General features: G+C 48.1%; 1 protein-coding gene across 1 annotated transcript; it reads right to left on the reverse strand.

The window, feature by feature from the left end:
* Nucleotides 1-6,203: 6,203 nt before the first annotated feature.
* On the reverse strand, nt 6,204-9,067 carry ASCL1 (achaete-scute family bHLH transcription factor 1). Its single transcript, XM_011968638.1, has 2 exons — nt 7,706-9,067; nt 6,204-7,343 (listed from the first exon to the last, which is right to left on the reverse strand). Exon 1 carries the CDS (start codon nt 8,467-8,469, stop codon nt 7,753-7,755), a length of 717 nt encoding a protein of 238 aa, XP_011824028.1. The 5' UTR covers nt 8,470-9,067; the 3' UTR covers nt 6,204-7,343; nt 7,706-7,752.
* Nucleotides 9,068-20,086: the final 11,019 nt, after the last annotated feature.

The following is a 20,086-nucleotide window of genomic DNA, read 5'->3' on the forward strand; positions in this document are numbered from 1 at the left end:
GGTGGAGGGCCAATTCGCCATGGCGGTTTGTATCTGCAGCAAGCCTGACAGGCTGGGAGAGGAAGGCGTTAATGTTTTCTGACAGGCGACCCCTAATTGTGGGAGCTTTTCTTCTCGGGCTTTCTGTGAAATTCTGACTTAGGCGAGCAGCATAACCAAGTGGTAGGGCATTCAGCATGGCTTGCACTACACTGAGTTGGGAGGAGGGGGTTTGGGGTGGTGGAGTGGAGGAGGGGGGCACTGGCCCAACATTATTCATGAAGACTTTCAGCTGTTTTTGTCTTTTAACTAACCTTTGAGTTTGATCAGAAGGCTGGCCGGCCTCCCTTTCGCCAAAGGCCCTGCTGGCACCTGGACAATGGAGACAGACTGTTTTTCCTAGTAAAGAGAGATAGCTGGAGGAACCCAAAAGCTGTGTGTACTGGAGGGGGGTGGCTGGGGGAAGGACATGCCAGCTTTACTTCTGTCTGGTCTTCAGGAGAGGGGTGGTTATTGATAGAATTTCCAACTCCCCCAACACAAGCAGCCGCTCTCTGACTGCTGACCCTGCAGGCTCAACAACTTCATCCGGGCAAATGCACACAGTGGGCTGATTTTCTCATTCGATTTTCAAATGTCACTCTCTTCCCCCAGCAATACCTTTCTTCTGCTTTTTCTCCCCTCTGTCTTCCCTCTTTCCAAAGAGTCCACCGGCTGAGCAGAGCTCCAATCTAGAAGTGTCTGGGGTTTTGTTAATTGTAAATAATGATAACAAAAAAACAAAGAACAAATGAGTGCGAAAGAAGAGGAGAAGGAAGAAGAAAAGGAAGAAAGAAGAGAGGCGAGAGAGAAAGTGACTCAGATGACAGAGAAAGACAGATCCAAAGAAAGGCAGGCAGAAGCAGTTTGGTTCAGAGAGGATGTGGAGGGCGGGGCTCTGCTGGGGTCGAGTCCGGAGGCGGTGGGGCTGGCTGCGCTGAGCCTGGTAGTGCAGGCTTCCCGGGCCGGCGGGGGAGCAGGGAGCGGCGAGGGGGAGGCTCTCTCTAAGGTCTCCCATTTGGCAGGTGCGGAGCTTTTGTCCCCTACATCCACTTCCTGCTTCGACAGCACGGATCCAGGGCCCAGTCCTCTCCAATGCACTTTACAGAAAGTGACTCCCTCCAAGGAGTGTGGGTTGGCGGCTTTCCCCCATCTCGTCCCCAAAATAGCCCTGGTAGCCAGCGCATCAAAGGCGGCTTTGTAAGCGGCCGCCCGCTGGCTGCCTGGAGGGGGGCGCACGCGGGACGTTCTGGGAGCGCGTCCCACTCCTGTCTCCAATCTCTGTCTATGCTCTCTCTCATTTATTCTCCTATCCTCTCCTTCATTCTCTCTTTCTCCCTCTTGTTTTTCTCGTCTGCTTTCTCCATCTTTTCCTCTCTCCTCTCTCCTACCCCAGCAACCTAGGCTTGAGTTTCTCTTCCCTTCTCTGTTCGCCCTCCTTCCTTCCCTTCTCTCCTCCTCTCACTCAGTTTCTCTCTACTTTTTCTTTTCCCATCTCCTCTATGTCTCTCTTCCTCTATCTCTGTTTCTCTCTCTCTGTTCCTCTCTCTCACCCTCTACTCCTACCTGTTCCTCCTTTTCACACCTCTCCCCTCGGGTCCCCACGCCTCCTCTTCCTCCCGCCAGCTTCAGGTAGCCTGGAGAGTTCCCGGCGCGCGCAGCTGACAGCGGACGCATGCCTGCAGCCAATCAACGCCCGGATGCGCTGCAGCTTGAATAAATCATTAAGCCTGACACGCGCTCAGGGCCCGCGCTCCGCGCTGCAACTTGCCTCCTGCCATTAACCTACACACCCTCTTTTGTAACAACCTAATCTTGCATACAAAGGAAGAAGGAATATAACTTCGACCTGCGCTAGATCCAAGTCATTCGCTTTCGCAGTAGATAAAGAACCTTAGTGTCAGCGAATCCGCTTCCCTCCTTACCGTTGTCTCCGGATAACCAGGAGTTTCTCTGGAAGTCCGAAAAGAATCAAGTCTTGGCTCAGGAGTGGAGAGCGGGAGAAAGAAGTTCAGAGGCTTTTCAGCAATAAATAAAAGGACCTGAGGTTGCGGACAATTATTACACCACAGAAGCATCCACAGTGTTGTTGTTATTGTTGCTGTTGTTGTTGTTGTTGTTTTAAGAAGTTGCAATAACAGATGCTTCTTGGAGAGAAAACACAAATTAACACAATTAAGTTCTAGAAATGTTGACCAGATTTAATAATTTGTCCCTCCCCTTTGAAGTGAGTGCATAAATTGCAGGGCGAATGAATGGGCGAAAGAAAGTGGGGGTGGCTTCCAACAGCAGCAACAGCTTTGCTGATCTTAATGGCAAGTCCCCAGTACCACTCCACTAGCTAGTTCAGAAAGATCGTAAGAAGCACATATCTCTTGCATTGATATAGTCATTGGATGCTCTAAAGCCCTTTCATTTTCTGTTCACCTGGTGATCTATGCAAAGGAAGGTATTATTTTCCTCATTTTCCAGAAGAGAAAACTGTAATTGACTTCACTCCTGGTTCAAGAAGATGAACTGATGTTTCTAGAGTTACATGTTATATGGAGTTGGGTTCATCCGTACTCTAGGATTTTTCTTACTCATAACCCCAAGAGTCCCTGAAAAATCTTACACAAAGCTAATATATCCATGAGATCCTGTGGGGAAATGGCCTGTGTAGCAGACAGAGTTGGCAAGAGAGATGATGGCACAAGGGTAAAGGAAAAAGTTTAACAGAAAGACAGAGATGTTGGTGAGGTTAACTAAAATGATGCTGCACCCAGAGACTAGGAACAAGGGAGAGCTGTTACCAGCTCTGGGCCTTAATTAAGGGGCAAGAGGAGGGAGTTGTTACTAGACTTCAGTAAGAGCTGTATTGCTGGGAGAGAAGCCTCCTGACAAGAGCCCTGGACTTAGGACAAGGAGTAGAGACACTGTCAAAGCAATAGGGCCTAGGCAGGGATGGAGCAGGGATAAAAATATCCCAACCTATCTCCCCTTCTACTTTGCCACCTCCTGCTGGTGTCTCCCACTGGCCAAACCCAAGAGGAAGCCAGAAGGACACACAACTCTTGTGATGAATTCCATAAAGATAAGCCTGCCTCCTGAGACAGAGAGAAGAGCAGAGAAGGGTGAAGAGTGCAAGTGGAGGGGAAAGGAAGAATGAGAAACACAACTTTCCGTGGAGCAGAGAAGACCATCCCCATGTGTCCATGTAGTCAATAAATACCTTTTCTTCCCGGGGCGGGAGAGATAACGGTGAACACGACAAGTAAGGTCCCTAGCTTCAGGGAGGTTACCGTGTAGTGGGGGATAATTGACAATAATCATATAACCAAACAAAGACACAGCATTTTCAGATAGTGGTAAATGCCAGGAAGGAAAAATAGGATTAATGGACAGCGATTATAGCAATGGAGAGCTGCTTTAAAGAGGGTAGTCAGGGAAAGCTTCTTGGAGGAGGTGGCATTTGAGGTAAAGCAACTTGGGCATCTTAGAAAAATCTCCCTTGATACCACATCTATTATCAGACTTTTTCTACGTGGTTTGTGGGTAAGAATCCAATTTGGGTTGTGATCTAGATGCACCTGACCAGTCCTCAGGAAAATGAGATACAAGACCGGAAGATAAGAATAGCAACAGCAACAGGGGTTAACATTTACATATAGCTTGTAATCTCTGCCACCAAGCCATTTCTTAACTCCTTTACGTGGCTTCACCCAGCTGCTGTGTATATCAACGAATTGGGCTGCTACTTCTGTGTTTAAACATCGCCAGCACTGCAAGAACAGCGAAGTGGAAAGGCACGTTCTATCCCTCTTTCTTAAGACATCTCAGTCCTACTCCTTTGAAGTTCTCTGCAAACCACAGAATGGTTTCTTCTCTCTTCCTTAGTGGGTCCTGCCTGATGTGAACTTGAGATAGATTCTTCTTGATGCATCCCCTTCTACTCTCAATTTAAAATGTTAAAAGAACTGTGTCAGGGAGGTGAAACCTGTGCACCAATAGCTCTCTCCCATCCTCTGATGATGTGTGCCATTCAACAGCTCTGCAGCCCGCGGCAGTTCTGTATTTTCTTTCTCTCCCGCACTCCCCACTCCTCCTCGTCGATTTCAGCGTGTCTTCAGTCTTAACTCGGTGGTCTCCAGGCCATTGTTGAATAGGTAAGATTTGTCAGTCAATAAAGTCAATGCAGTTTTCTACCCCAGCATTCCCCTCCTCTCTCTTAAAAAAAAAAGAAACTAAACGAAACGAAACGAAACGAAAAGACAGAAAGAAAGAAAGAAAGAAAAAGAAAGAAAGAAAGAAAGAAGGAAAGAAAGAAAGAAAGAGAAAGAAAGAAAGAAAGAAAGGAAGGAAGAAAGGTGGGGGCTAAGACCGGGAAGAGGCTGCTATTGCTAGCCTCTGGGGTCTACATTTTGTATTTCGCTGACAGCCCAGGGCCGCTCCAAAGCCCGCCGCGCAGCCAATGGGCAGCGGTGATTTATGGAGCTGACTAACGCGCGCTGAATGCGGCCTGTCAGAGCGCTGTGAATGGCTTCCCTTCGCCGCACAAGCCCCGGCTTTGTGTTGCTAAGCGATTAGAGCAGATGTAATGAGATTTTGCCCAATCCTCGCTTTGCCCTTTCCTAGCTTCGGCAAAATTGTGTGTGTGTGTTTTTGTGAATTTTTCGAGTTTGCCTTCACATTGTGGCAAACAACGACTAACTTTGCCTCGAGTTTAACGAGACTGGATATTTCCCATTCAGAAGTGAGTAAAAGAACACCTGTCTCCACAGGAGAAGGAAAAAAAAATCCCCTTTTGTGCGGGCTGAAACATTATCCTAATGTTATATTCATAGCCATAAGTGACTTGCTACACTTTCTTTGCATACCTTATCTGGAAACTTGCAAAGGAGATAAATTAAAGGAAAGAGAAATGGAGAGTGGGGGTGGAGCCCATCTCTGGTCCTCCAAATGAGAAGATAAAAATAAAAGCAGGCATCACAAAAGCATTACTTCTCTCAAGTAAGCTCTAAATTGGCCCACTGCTGGCAGAAAGTCCGATTATTTATGGCGATGAGGAATTTACTGATTTTTTTTCCTTAATTACGCTCATCTCTTTGAAAGGGACTGAAGCCTCAATGTGCATTCTATAGAGGGTCATTTAGCAAAATGACATCAGACGCTGTGGCGTGCTCCGCGCATCGTGGCTTTAAAAAAATGATTATTCTGTGCCACTAAATGGTATAGATGTACCAACACAGACTAGATTTTTAACTCTGGAAGACGTGCTGGCTACCCGTTCTTTGTTGGGTTTTGTAAGATGCATTTTGCGCTCGGCTTTCCGCTTGGCTGGAGACACGCAAACTGAATCTGCAAGTAATGCAGGCGGCGAGCGAGGAGCCGGCGAGAGGCCGAGTAGGATTCTAATCACGTCCTTGCTAACTGACAAGAAGCAAGCCAGCCAAAAACCCACCAATTTCTTTTTGAATCTTGGTAATTGGGTACTTTTATACGCAGCTCACGCTATTCGGATAGAGTCACAAGCTTAGATAGACCAGTGTCTCAAAGCGACCACACATTTCTAATGCGTTTTTTTATTAAAATCTCAATCCGTTTGGAATGAATTCATATCATATGTGCCTTTTACTTAAAATCAATGTGGCAAGTATGTGTACTGGAGAAAATGAGTAGAAAATGTGTGCCTGGAAGTGAGGGAAGAGAAACATACTCACCACTAGGAGCTTGAATGTGGAGAGGGATACCTCTCCAACCCCCATCCCAGAACCACCATTCTCCCCACCCAGACCTAGTCTCCATTATTTCATCCAGTCCTACCATAGTTTCACATGGAGAAACTCAGAATGGAGTTGAGAATTGGAAAACGGTGGAGGACCCTCTCTTTCTGGTTCACTTTTTTAGGGATTTTAAATTTTGATCAAAGGATAATGCAGCCATCAATCATCATCTATTCTTTTGGTGGGCATGTACATTTGCGCACAGGATAGAAAGAAAACGTATATACATGTACACACACACACACACACATTCATCATAAAGTCACCATTTGGATGGGACTGGCCGTGGCACTTGTCATTGTCATTTCTGCCACTTAGCATGTTTTGCAACATTTTCTTCTCCACCCACTCTTCCCTTTGACATTTTCATAAAACTGAACTAGGGGCACCAGAGTCAAAGAAAGCTTAGAGGCAGCTGATTATTTTTCATTTTGAAAAAAGGAAAAAGGTTTTATTACGAAACTAGTTTGTATAAAACAGGGTTATACATATTTTTGTAAGTTTGTAATAAAACAGTAAGGAAAAAAAAAGGCAGTAAGAGGAATCTCCAAAAGGCAACCTATCAAAACCAACTGGCTGCCACTTTGAGTTTGGACAGTAGCTGCATAAACTTTGTTCTTCTTGAACAGTATTTAATAACATCATTAATACATTAACAACATTTCTATAAAGTAAGACACATTGGTGCTGAAGTACAACTGGTGGCCTCTTGATCTCACCTATGAGGAGAGTTCTTTACAAAACCACATAGGGAAAATGGCAGTTGTAAGGTGAACTACACATCTAAAATATGCAGAGGTAATAGCATTACATGTTAAAGTATCAAGATATACACATTTTAAACCATTTGTACAAAACTTCTATAAATTTTTCTCTCTCTTTCTCTCTTATGTACAAAAATATCTTAATATATCCCCAAACTGGTTAGGATAGATACAAATAGATTTTTTTATAATAAAAAAATTCACAAAAGATTGGAAGCATTCTATGATGAAAATGGTAGAAAAGACAGTTTGAGGGAAGCCATGGGGTTTGGGAATTCGGCCCTGGAGGAGAAGCAGGGTTTCAAAGGGCTGAGAATAGCATAGTTTCACTGTAAACCAACGTCTACAGCTTATTGGGGTGGGGGCTACTGAGACGAAAGACACCAACTCGTTTCTAGAGGGCTAAGAACTGCACTTTGAGAGAGGGCAGGGAGGTGAAGGGACCCGAGCAAGAGCTTTCAGCTGTGCGTGTTAGAGGTGGTGGGAGTTACTATAATGCGTGTGCTGCTCCCTTCTGCCAGGAGCCCACTGCTTTTGCACACAAGCTGCATTTTGCGCGTTGACTCAGGTCCCAGTTGCTCTTCATATCTCCGTGAATGATTGGAGTGCAAAGATACTGTTCTGAGCGCTTCCCGTTTTTCTGAAAGCCATGTTTCTCAGGCATGCCTCGCTTGGTTGGCGTTGGGGTTGGTTGACTGTTTTCGTTTTTTTCTTCTTCCCTTTTCTTCTTCTTTATCTTTTCTCCCCCTCCCAACGCCACTGACGAGAAAGCACTAAAGATGCAGGTTATGCGATCACCCTATAACATAAGGAAAATAACAGGAGAGGTTAACTTGAACGTGTAGGTTAGTGGTAGGGGGAGATGGAGGTCTGGGGAAAGAATCTGTCAGGTAGACGTCTCTTTTGACACGTCCCAGTATTCGGTTCACCAGTATCTCTGCACCTCACTACTACCCTTCACTCCTTGGAGACCTGGGCAAAGCCATTTTCAGAGGCCAGTGCTGAAACTAACAAACTAGGACTTGAAATCGACCAGCTTTCACAAATCCTTTAAATAAAAATTCCCCCATCTCCTTGGAGACATCCGCACTTCCACAGACACTCAGAGGGAGGACTAAGGCAAGAATACCCCTCCCCCGCCCGCCCCAAAATGCAACCTACCTGCTTCCAAAGTCCTTTCGCACCAGGGCCTGACCAGGCCAAGCCCCTCAGAACCAGTTGGTGAAGTCGAGCAGCTCCTGCTCCTCGGGGCTGAGCGGGTCGTAAGAGCCCTCGTCCGAGGAGTAGGATGAGACCGGCGAGCCGGCCATGGAGTTCAAGTCGTTGGAGTAGTTAGGGGAGATGGTGGGCGACAGGACGCCAGCCTGGAAGGCGGCGCTCACCGCGTCATGCTCATCCAGCAGCTGCTGCAGTGCGCGAATGTACTCGACGGCAGAGCGCAGTGTCTCCACCTTACTCATCTTCTTGTTGGCCGCGCCGTTGGGGACGTGCTCCCGAAGGGTGGCAAAGCCCAGGTTAACCAACTTGACGCGGTTGCGCTCGCGCTCGTTGCGGCGCGCCACGGCGGCCGGCTGCTGCTGCGGCAGGCTGTAGCCAAAGCCGCTGAAGTTGAGCCGGCGTTTGCAGCGCATCAGTTCGGGCGAAGACGAGCGCTGTCGCTTGACTTGCTTGGGCGCTGACTTGTGACCGCCCCCTGAGGGCTGGCCGTCGGCCGCCGGTCTCAGCTGCGGCGCCTGCTGCTGTTGCTGCTGCTGCTGCTGCTGCGCGCTCTGCGCGGCCGCTGCGGCTGCCGCGGCCGCCGCTGCTGCTGCGGTGGCAAAGAAACAGGCTGCGGGCGGCAGGAAGGGCTGCTGGGGCTGCGGCTGGGGCTGCGGCTGGGGCTGCTGGCCGGCGCCGCCGCTCTCCATCTTGGCAGAGCTTTCCATGCGCAGCGGCGGCCAAGGAGTCGCGGAATCAGAGCGAGCGGGGACGCGAGGTGCGGGGCGCGCGAGGGGGACACAGAGAGGACTTGGGTGCAGGAACAGAGAGGGAAAGAAGAGGAAAGATGAAGCGGGAGCCCTGAGGGAAGTTAAAAAGTATATACAAAATCCCCGGGAGACTTCTTAGAGTGGGAGCAAAGAAGGTGAAAATGCTTTTTCTCCTCCCTGTACGTCGCCTCCTCCTCCCTCCCCTCCTCCCTTCGCGGGTTGGCTTCGGGAGCCTCGCGTGGCGCTCGCGTGTGAGGCTGCCGCTGGCGCCTTCTTGTTTCTAAGAAAAAAAAAAAAAGCAGAAGCAGCAGCAAAAGTCAGTGCTGAGCGCGCTCTGCCGCGTCTCGCGTTCCTCTCCTACTAAGGCTGCGCTCTCTTGCGCCGGGTCTCGGTCTCTCCAGCCGTGGCTCAGGCTGTTTTTATTATTTTGTTAACTCCCTTTCTTTCTGATTTCCTTCTTTCACTCGCCCTCCCTGGCCGGATCCCTGTCGGTGCGCCTTCCACGTTCCCTGGCCAGAAGTGAGAGAGTGCTGGGCGGCCGGAGTGCGTCCGCCTTTTCAATGGGACACCCAGCCCCACGCGCAGCCCTGGCCCCGCCTCGCCCCCCACTCCCCGCTGCTGCAGCGAGCGGCTGCAGCCCCCACTCCCCCCTCCTCTTATCTTCTCCTCCCACCCACTCCCTAAACTCCCCCTCCTCCTCTCCTCTCCCCCCTCCCGTTCCTTTCTCCCGCTCCTTGCAAACTCTCCATTCAGCTGGGTTTGTTGTTGCAGTGCGTGCGCCTGGCGCGTGCCGGACTCCCGGCTGAATAAACAGGCGGCGCGCTCGGGGCGGGCTGCAGCCGGGGGTGGTTTTAGGAAGGGGGTGGGGGGCGTCACAGGACGGACAAATGGCTCTAGGAATTGAGGTGTATAGGTGGAAAGATTGGGGGTGAAGTTCCCTTGGATTCTGCTAAGAACTTGAAGCAAAACGCAGGGAAGGGTTTGGGCAGAAAAACTGGCACAGGAGCGGTGTCGCGGTGAGGATGGAGTGGGGCTCGACTTTTCCTGTTTTCTCCCCCTCCTCACTATTATTCTCTTCGGGTTTTTCGGTGACCCTAGGAATTGGAGCAAATTATGACTGAGGTTTAGAAACATGGGTAGGGGGTAACTCCGTCCAGGACAGTGAAAAAGGGTGCTGGACTATGTGAAAACGTGGGTTCTAGTCCCAAGGCGTCCTCTCAATGCTCTGTGGCTCCTCGTAAGGGGCATCCTCTCTAAGCCTTCGCTTCCTCGTCTGCAGCCACAGAATATGATCTCTAAAGTCCCATTCAGCTCTAAAACCTAGGATGTGTTCCCCACAACTGAGCAAGTGTATGGGGGGCAAGGAGAAGCGCCACTGAGGAGTGGTTGTGAACCGTCCTATAGGTGGGTGTATATGGCAGGGACATCCCCCTAGGATGACCTCTGGCCCCCGTAGGATCACCCCCTACCGCCGCCCTCTACCGCCACCTCCTCCCCATAAGGATTATTTCCGGACCAGCTTGGGGGATATCATAAAGAAAGGAGTGCTCTGGGATATTCCCAGACCCTCGGAGAAGAAAGACGCCGGGCGGGGGTTGGGTGATGGCGGCGCTAAGGGCACTGGTGGAGCTTCCTGGTTGTTCGGCGCCGCCGCGGGCACCTCGGCGGCCTTGGCGCAGCCCCCATCCCGCCCCAGGCGTGTGCCCGGCGGGCCGGTGGCAGGCGACTGGGAGCCGAGCCCGGCGGGGCCGCGTGCTGGCGCCGCGAGGGAGGGGGAGGCGCTTGCAGCCGTCGTTCGACCGCTTGGACAGCGCCTGCCCAGGCGCCCTTCCTGGGCCCTCGGCCCTGGCGCTCTCTGGCCAGAACTCTGTCCAGCTTCAGGACGTCTGGGGACGCGGAGCTGCAGAGAAAGCAGACCGAGCAACAGGCCCCATCTCTTTAAGGCTCTGGTCCGGAGAGAGGCTGGGGCGCGTATCAGGTCGCGTCTACACAGGCAGAACGAAGTGGAGGGCAATCATCTGTTTGATTTTCCAGTAGAAATAATCCGAGATCTGGATGCAAGAATGATTGTGGTGAATTATCCGGATAATTGGTTCTAATTGAACTCCCCTTTGTGGAGATGGATCTTTCTAAAGGGCCAACGGGGATGACCCAGGGAGCTGCCCTTGGTATGTGGGCTGGCTGAGTGTTTCTGGAACAATATTGATGATGGTGGGCGGTAAGGACGGGCGGCTGCCGGAGTGAATGAACGCTCTTCTCTGCCTCAGTTTCCTCTTTGCAGAATAGGTAGGCTTGAGAGGTATAGGACCAAATCGTGCCAACAGAGGTCAATTCTGTAACCTTTCCTAGCCACACAGCCTCTTCTCCCCATAGTAACCTGTAACTTGCTGGCCTCACAGGTCTGGCTGAACCCCGTGGGATTCACACCTCGGGCCTTTCTCCACATACCTGACCACAAGAAAGGCTAAGAGATCTCTGGAAGTATAGGAGGTGAGCACCCAAAAGCAGAGTCACAACACAGCCTGGGCACCCTGTGCCTCCCAACCACAGTAAGCCTCAGATCACTTGCAGAAATAGGAATTATTCAGGCACTCCTTACTCACCTCCCACATGACCCAGCTGTGTCCGAATGCCCCATTCACTCTATTTCAGCAAAATAGTTGAGTGTCCAGGATGAGAGTGAGAGGGAGTCTTGCAAACGTGGAATCATCTAGATGTGTTTTCTTTTACATTAAGCTGAAACATGAACCCCAAGCTCCCTACCAACTTGGACTCACTTCACAAAGGTCCGGAGTCTGAGCTATAAGCTTGAACAAGTCCCTCTGCCTCTACGGGCCTCAGTTTTCTGATCTGCACAGAAGGGATGTACACCAGCTAATTTTGAAACTTGTATCTAACAGCTTAGAAAATTTGCTGGTAGCCAGCACGTGTTCCCAGTTTCCTTTTCCAGGATGCATACACAGGGATCTCAATACCAGGCATGTAAAGGATGGAACCTCCTCTCCCCTCCCACACACCATGAAATGGGTGCCCAAATGGAAGTGCATTGTAGTGAAGAAGACTTGTCTTGTAGTGGCCTTACTCATTGGCCTCAGGCCAGGAGAAAAGACAGCTGATGCTAGGATCCTTCTGGCCAAAACCACCAGAACATTTGTCATTATTCTCCCTATGCCAGCCCTGAGCCTGTCCTCACTCTTCTCACCCTAGTATGCTAAGTTTTTCTTCCTTACATGCTTTGCAAAGCCTTCCAAGAACCCAGGCATTCTCCTTTCTCCACTCAAGTAAACCTGGAATTTGTACCTCAACACTGTCATGTCCACTTTCTCCTCCAACCCTAGGGTAGAACAGTCTATAAGTTTTCTTTAGAGGTTTGCATTTCTATCCTTGGGGATTCTATCAAGGAGAGTTTTCCATTGATATTGGCTTCCTGGTTGTTTTCACCAGTGCGAAGCAAAAGATGGGAGGCTCAGGAACCAAAATTAGAATCCTGCCTCTGACACTGTGGCCTAGATTAGAATCCCTCCTCCCAACCTGAGAGAACTGGCCACATGTTCTGCTCCCCTAGGCCCATGGAATTCCAGATAAAGCAGGCTGATTTGACTTGGTATCCAGGCCTCGTTACCTGAGAGCTGTGTGATCCTGAGACACTCTGGGTGTCTCTATTTCACCTATGCCAATAATTATAGTACCTACCTCGAAGAGTTGTGAGATTTCAATGATATGTATGTAGAGCACTCTAGCCCAGGTCTAGAGAGAAAAAGATTAATAAGGAAGTCACGCTCACACAACACACCCAGGAAAGGGTGTATGGCAGGAGCAGCCTCAGCACTTGGCTTCCTGGAACCACTTTGTGATCATCACTCCAGCCAATGGAGATCCAGTGCCACTCTGTCTCACTGCCCCAGCACCTAGGGGTGAGTAATTCCTGTCATTTTTGAGAAATGGTGGTGATGCTGGCATATTAAAGTGATGGAGATAGTAACCCAATTTTTAGACATGAACAGTAGCAAGTGAGATAAACTATAGAGATGTTCTGCGGCCTCCACATGCAAGGGGCTTCAGCCGAGCCACTGGGCTCTGCTTTCTGTGACTCCCTTGCCACACAGTGGGCCTGATTCTGAGCAAGTCCTTAGGACTTTACTTGGCTAAGACACTTGAACAATGTCACATTTATCTTCACATGAAGGGAGAAGTAAACAACTCACAAAAGGAGGGTTTGATACCTTCATTTGTAAATGAGGTGGTGGTACTCCCTTTGCCTGTATGTCAAGGGTGTTGTGAGAATTAAATCAGATGTTATTGGGTAATTTGCTTTGCAAGTTTCTCCACATATCAGAGATTGCCTTTTTGCTTTTTCAAATAGCAGTATTCAAACAGTGTTCTGTCTTGTCATGGGGGTGGGGGAGTGGGAAGAGCAAAGCACTGATCCGCTTTGGTGAGTGTCAACCAGAGTACAGACATTGCAGAAAGATGAGAAGGCTTCTTTTTCTCCTCCAATACAATAGGGGACTTAATTTCTGCACCTTCAGGCCTCTTTCCTATATCAGAACACTCTGGAGCTGAACCATACTTCAGATTAGACCTTATCTTCATTCAGCATCAGGATCTGTAGGGTGAGATGGCTTTCCTAGTGGCCACAGGGGTCTGCTGCCCTGAGATCAGAGACCCTGTGCCTTGAGTCTCCTGCCACCTTAATTTCCATTCACAGCTGAAGGCCAGGCCAATACCAACTTCACTCAAGCTCAAGAACTATGTATGTGCTCTTGACTGTGTGTTGTCTCTCTGTAAAAAGAAGATATGACTCATCTCTTTGAAAACCAATTTATGCTTTCTCTTTTGGGAGAGGGATTGATATTACAAGTGAAACTAGGATTTCCACTGGACAAATAATTTAATAAAGTTATATTTTTAACTTTAGTTAGATTCCAAATCAGGGGCAAAGGGGGTACAAGGATGAACACAAGTCTTGGATTCTGGATTTTGTTACAGGATTTTAAGTGTAATCTTTGAATTTGGGGGTGACTTGAGTTCCAGAAGCAATGGATGCTTTGAGAAAAGTGAGTGTGCTTGGCATTCATAGCCAATATTCATCTTCCAGGAGCTATAATTAATACAGGGCCTCTGTCCTGCTGAGCTGTGTGCTGCTGTAAGCCTGTGCTAGACACTGCCCTATCCAGGGAAAAGAAAAGAACGTTACTGCACAATCTACTGCCTCTAAGAATACCCTACCCAAGGTAATTTCAGAAAGGATTGCTGCCTAGCCTGCATTGACTCTGCACCAGCTTTGGAGGGCCTGCTCAGGGGCCAGAATAGCACAAACCATGTATTTGGCTTGGCTCAGCTTCCTGGTCACAGCAGCCAAGCTTGCACCTGCATTGAGGAATTCAGCCTTCTAACAAATCTATTCACTTTTTCAATATGCTTTAAAAAGAAAAAAAAGTTTGAAAAAACAAAACAAAAAAAGCACAAACTATATTTTATTGTGGCTTTTGGGATAAGGAGGGAATGTGGGGATGGGTGAGGAGGTAATTTGCAGCCACCCTCACAAGTCCTTTTGAAGTTCTCCAAATAAGGAGAAGTAACGCTAAGTCTTTATTTTTTTCTAAAGCCCCATTTACATTATGATTAAATACCTTCCTTGGATGAGCATAAAGAAAGTCGTTAATCTATATAGCTCTCCAAAGAATCAATACATTCTAAACTTTTGTAGGATTTGTTACACTCTATTTTGTTACAGTAGGCCAGCTCCTCTCTGTCTAGGCACATGGCTTTCCTTCCCTCCTCCTCCCCACCTCCTCCAAGAATGAAAATAAAGTAAAGGTCTTTCACGGTAAACAAAACCAGCTGATTCTTCACAGAGAACCCCTGAATAGCTGGAGAAGAAAAAAAAACTTACAATAAATGGTGCATTTTTTTCTCTGCTGGGTATAGTATTCAAGGATCAGGGCAGTATTCAAACAGAGGTCCATTTTTTGCTCAGCAAGAGAGTTTAGAAAAGAAGCGTGGAGTCCATTCAGAGCTCTCCCCCCTTCACAATCGAAGGGCTCTATGAAACCTATCTTCCATGCCTTGTCAGAGTGTTTCTGGGGACCAATTAGTGCTTTGTTGCACGGCTTCTTTGCTGAATCTTTGAGCTGCAAGAAAAAGCGCTCTTGAGTCTCCCCTTATTTTGACCATTTCAGTCATTACTCAGTGTAATAATTAATATGACAACTGGACGCTGGAGTTTGTATAGAAACACCTCAGCTACAGGAGCAAGTGTGCAGTGGGTGGTAACGAGCCGCACATCAGCCAGAGAAGCCACACACACAAAAAAAGGAATGAATGGCAAGAGAGAAAGAGAAGGAATAAAGATAAAATAGTTGGCACAACGCAGGGGAACATAAAACAGACTCAAATGAGGAGGGGGAGGGGGAAGCGGGGACAATTAGAAGGGGAGGGGAAAAAAACGCCCTACAGAGGTTAACTTATTTTGAAACTGTTTTCTGAATAGAACCGTGGTCGTGAGTGACCGGATTTCAGCCCATCAAATCTCCTACCCCCACTTTGTGGATCCTCTTGGAACGTGGGGGTGGGGGAAGAAGGCTCCAGCAAACTTTAGGTTCTCCCCAGGGTTCTTCTGGAAAGTGTACTCAACATGCTACTCAACCCAATTCCCAGGCCCTTTGCACCGGGTTTGGCCTCTGTTTTTATTTTTGCAAAAAGTCTGTTCCTCTTGGCTCCAACTTCGGTCTTTGGAGTTGTCAGTGGAGAAATTAGGGTGCTATGTAGATTCGCCAGGCGAGTGCAGTACTACTAGGGGATGAATGGTGGTGAGAAGCCATTCCAGACAGACCCCCAACAACTCTGCTTCGTTGACCCTCAGAACAGTGCCCCGTGGGGCTCCTGAGTCGTGAGGGGTCTCCCTGGTAGCGCGCAGCCGGACCAGGAGCTGTGCCCCGGCCCCCGTGCGGTGCCCAGCTCTGCAGGTTCCCGAAAGTGCGCCCCGGGGTGGAGTTGCAACCCGCTCCGTGACGGCATAATAAATAATTAGAGGGTTTAAGCGTGTTAGCCACAGCTCATGCTAATGAGCCAGATAAGGGTTCACGCTAACCCGAAGTGACAGTTTGCATATAGGAGGGAAAAAGAAAAAATCCTGCTTCCCCCTACCCTCCACGCACAAACTTGATTGTTCCTTCTCAAATTCATGCCCCCAAATCCCTTCCCCCATTCCTCTGACTTCCCTTTTCTCACATGCCCCCACTTCAGCCACACAACACACACACTATCCGTTTTTGACCCTTCCTTTGCCTTTCACCGGGCCCGACGGCACTGTGACGTCACAAAACCCCTGAGTGCCTACATCTGACCTGCGCGGAAAGTTCGTTCTCAGCGCGTCCTGGCCAGTCTCAGTTCCCAAGCGGGTGGAACACACCAAGGGTCTCATCCACGAGGAAGGGCTTTAACGCTCAGGGTCAGGGACCTCTGAGAGCTCTTGGGGGCTTGCGCGCCCTTGGATGCTCTTGCGTTCAACAGGGCGAGGGGACTACCTGCTGGGGCGAGGAAGGCAGGCGCCTAGAGCCTTGGAGCTCCTGAAACGTTCCTGCCGCCTCCGGAAAGCAAGGGCAGTTTACCGAAGTGACTGAGGTCAGTCGTGTGTCCCCATTGTGTGGCCACGTGTCCTGTGTCCATCACCACCTCCCCAAAGTCCAAGCTCAGCCCGACTCCTTGCGGTGCGGCCTGGGAATGCTCTGGCCTATAAATCAGCGTCGTGGCTGGAGCTGTCTCCACCACCGGGGCAAACCTGGACGCTGGCCCCGAGGGCAAAGGGAAAGTGTACTCCTAACAGATTCAGGAGGAAGCAGCCGCAGCCTGAGCGCAGCATCTGCCAGGGAAACTGTGCGCCCCAGGTCAGCTAGTTAACTATTTCATCCCTCCCCACCACTCTTCCCCAGGCCAAGTATTTGCAAAACGGGCAGGGACCAGTAACTGATTTTCAGTCCTTTGGAGAGGAAGAGGAAGAGAGAGGAAGAGAAGGATTTCTAATAGTAGATAGTCACCGTCATGGACTGTTTAGGAAACAGCAACAAAGACAAGACTAAATAAGTTGATGTTTGTAAAATGCTGACAATGGTGCACATAGTAAACACTGGATATGTGTTGAACAAGTACAAACAGACAGGAATAGATAACATGAGGTATATGCTAATCATCTAAGATGTTAGAAAATACTGTTTAGATCTGAAAATGATCAAGGTTGACATGGTCATTGATTCATCAAATAACTATGAAACATAATCAGAGGGTAATAAGACTCAATGAGTGCCTTCAATAAATTTGTGACTTAGTACACATTAAAGGAGATGTATAAGAAAGTGCATTAAAACATGCAGTGGGGGCAGCCATGGAGAATCTTCTTCCCCGTACTCCATTCTTTTTGAACTCCCACCCTCCTGCATCTGCCAGACTACCCCCAAATAAACACACAATCTAGGAAAAAGTGCCGGACTTGTTATGCAAACACATCCTAATGTCATCCAGCCCCTCTTGCCCAACCAGATGGTCACCCCAAGCTTCTCCTATGTAACAATTCATGAGCAGACACTAATGATTTCAACATACACACACCCTTTGCCACACCTTACTGTTAGGCGCAGTGAAAAGGCAAGTCACTTAAAGAGACAGATCCCAGAAGATCCTGGAACTTTCTAGCTCTGTGACCTCTGGAAAGTTGCTCATCCTCTCTCAGGCTCTATAAAATGAGGGGGTTGAGTAAGATGCCTCCCCTCTGACTAAATAGAGAATACAGGTGTGGACCACATAATCCTCTAGTGGCAACCATTCTTTGAACAGACAAACTTGTTTTGCTGTTCTTCTCCCACTGCCCTTCCACCACAAGAACCTTCAGGGGGCAAATGATGTCATCAGTGAGACCAGTCCTTGCTGGTGCCAAGATTATGGCTTTTTGTAGCCAGAAGGCAATGTCATGGGGTCAGCATGACTTTAGCCCTAGGGACCAGGGCAAGAGATCGGCCATCGACACATCAGGATGCACATGCAAACAGATGAAACTCACCATTGTCACCGACAGCATTGCTTGGAAAATAGGTTTCTCCTCTATTCCTGGGCAGTTTTGGGTCTGGAAATTGGGATCCCGAGAAGCTGTAATTTCTGCCAGTTGTGTGGGTCGTTCGCCACCTGCCGGTTGTTTCTCAAACTGCAGCTGGGACTGTGAACATTTGCAACTTGATTCATTCAGGACTACTGGATTCTATTCTGTTAATTCTTCTCCATACAATTTGGTGCAACCATAGAGAATTGTGCGGACTGAATGACGTTCTCCCCTGATACTCCCATTAGAGATATCTGAGATGTTTGTTAATATTCAGATTCTGAAGCTTTATCCCAGATCCACCAAATCAGAATCTGGCAAATCGGCTCTTTTAACAAGCTACTTGGTAGTCCTTTTGTATACTAAAGATAAAGAACTATTTCTCTAGAGGTATTCGGGGTGATAAGACAGTCTCCATTACTCAGACTCATGAAGAACTAATATCTTCTGATAAAGAAGTTAAACTAGTCATGTAAATATGTTAATACTTTATTTGGGTAAGAGGATGCCCTAGTGACTTGAATGGGAGAAGAGGCTCAGTAAGTTATTACAAAGATAGCCTCTGATACAGGCCCTGAAGAATGGTCAGAAACTTGCAGGGGGAAGAAAAGAGCCACAGGAACAACGTACCCAGCCCCGGAGCCTTTCGCTTCCTTGGCTTTCTCCACTCCAGTAGCCTTAACCTCCATTCCTCTTCACTCACCCCTTTCAAGGCTGCATCTTGGGCTTTGCCTTTATTCAGAAGAGCCCCACTTTGGAAATCTTAACTTTCCATTCCTGCTGTGTATCTTCATCCTCTGATTCTTCCTTATCCTCACTTCTGCCCTGCCTCTCTCCAACCTCCTCTCCTGAGCTCTATTTCTTCCCAATCTGGTCTCCCCCAACTCAGGAAAGCTTGATTGATTAACTCATAAACCTATAACTTATAAAATGCTTACCTTCCCATCCTAAAAGAAAGCTGATACACTCTTTGACCTTGTGACCACCTTTAGCTCTCTGCCAAATTTTTTGAACATTAGTCGACACCCACAGTTTCATTTATCTCCCGCTCTTCCCTCTGGAGTGCCCAGAGTGTGTCTGTGGGAGTCTTTCTGGATGAGGTGGGCTGAGTAAAGATTGTGGGTAGGCCTGATCCAATCTGTTGAGGGACTGAGGATGAGTGAAGGAGAACTTACTCTCTCTGACTGTCTTAGAGGTGGGGCAGCAGTCTTCTCCTAACTTTGGACTCAGACTCATACTGGAACTGTAGTCTGGGTCCACAGTTTGTCAACTGCAGATCTTGGGACTCCTCAGCCTCCATAACCACCTGAGCTAATTTCTTGAAATACATGTCCATCTACATCTAATCTCTTACTGGTTCTGTTTCTCTGGAGAACCCAGACTAATACACTCACCCCTGACTCTATTTTGCTACATATAATAGATACATCAGGTCCTACTTTACTTGATCATCTCAATGCATCTGGCCCTGTTGATCACTCATCTCTTCTTGAGATTCTCTCCTCCTTTGACTACCATGGTTCTCATCCTTCTGATCCTTTGTTTCTCAGTACTTAGTTTTTTTTAGTTTCTCACCCCCAGTGTCAAGTTTCTTATTGACATATGCTGCCCTTAGAGTTTAGCTTCCACCTCTTCTGCTGATGACTCTCAAATTCTTGGTTCTGGACTGACCTCCCGGGGATCTGAAACTAGTGTGACCAACATTGCTACTGGAGTATTCCATGGGTGTATCAAGGGCAACATATTTGAAACCGAGCTCATCATGCTTACTCCCTCAACTAGTTCCCTCTTTTTGTGTTCTGTATTTCAGGGCTTAGCACCACCTGCCCACACAGCCAAACCAAAATCCTGGGGTCATGCCACACTCTCACCACTCTCTCACAGCCACTCCACAACCACCAAGTCTTAACAATTATACACATGCACAGATACAGACACACACATATACACGCACATACACAGACACATAGTATGTATATAATATAAACAAATGTACATAATGAAAACTCCATCTGAATTTAAATCATTTTCTTCCTCCCTATTACTATATCATTGCTTTACTTCAGTATTGTCCCAGCTGGTAATCATGCTTTTAGTTTAATCTCCCTCAAATACCTTTTCTTCACTGCCACCAGAATGATCTAACTAAATGTCACAGTCACACGTATAAAAGGCATCAGAATGTAAATAAATGGACCTTTATATTACAGCCCCAGACAAAGTGATCTTTACAAAGTATCACATACCCTGTTGCTCCTCTACAAAACCTTTCAGAAAAGGATGGCTGAACAGAAGCCTTCACCTATCATTCTCCCCACAGGAACACCAAATTGTGTGACTATCCACACAAAAAAAGCATCTTCATAAGAACCAAAAATCAGGTGAGGGATCACATTACATGATTTTTGTTTTATATCACTGAAAGGGACACCAAAGAGGGTAGAAAAGACAGTCTTGAATTGCGGATGCGACTCCTCCCCCATC

The sequence above is a fragment of the Mandrillus leucophaeus genome, unplaced genomic scaffold (assembly GCF_000951045.1).
Source record: "Mandrillus leucophaeus isolate KB7577 unplaced genomic scaffold, Mleu.le_1.0 Scaffold852, whole genome shotgun sequence".
In the NCBI taxonomy this organism is placed as follows: domain Eukaryota; kingdom Metazoa; phylum Chordata; class Mammalia; order Primates; family Cercopithecidae; genus Mandrillus; species Mandrillus leucophaeus.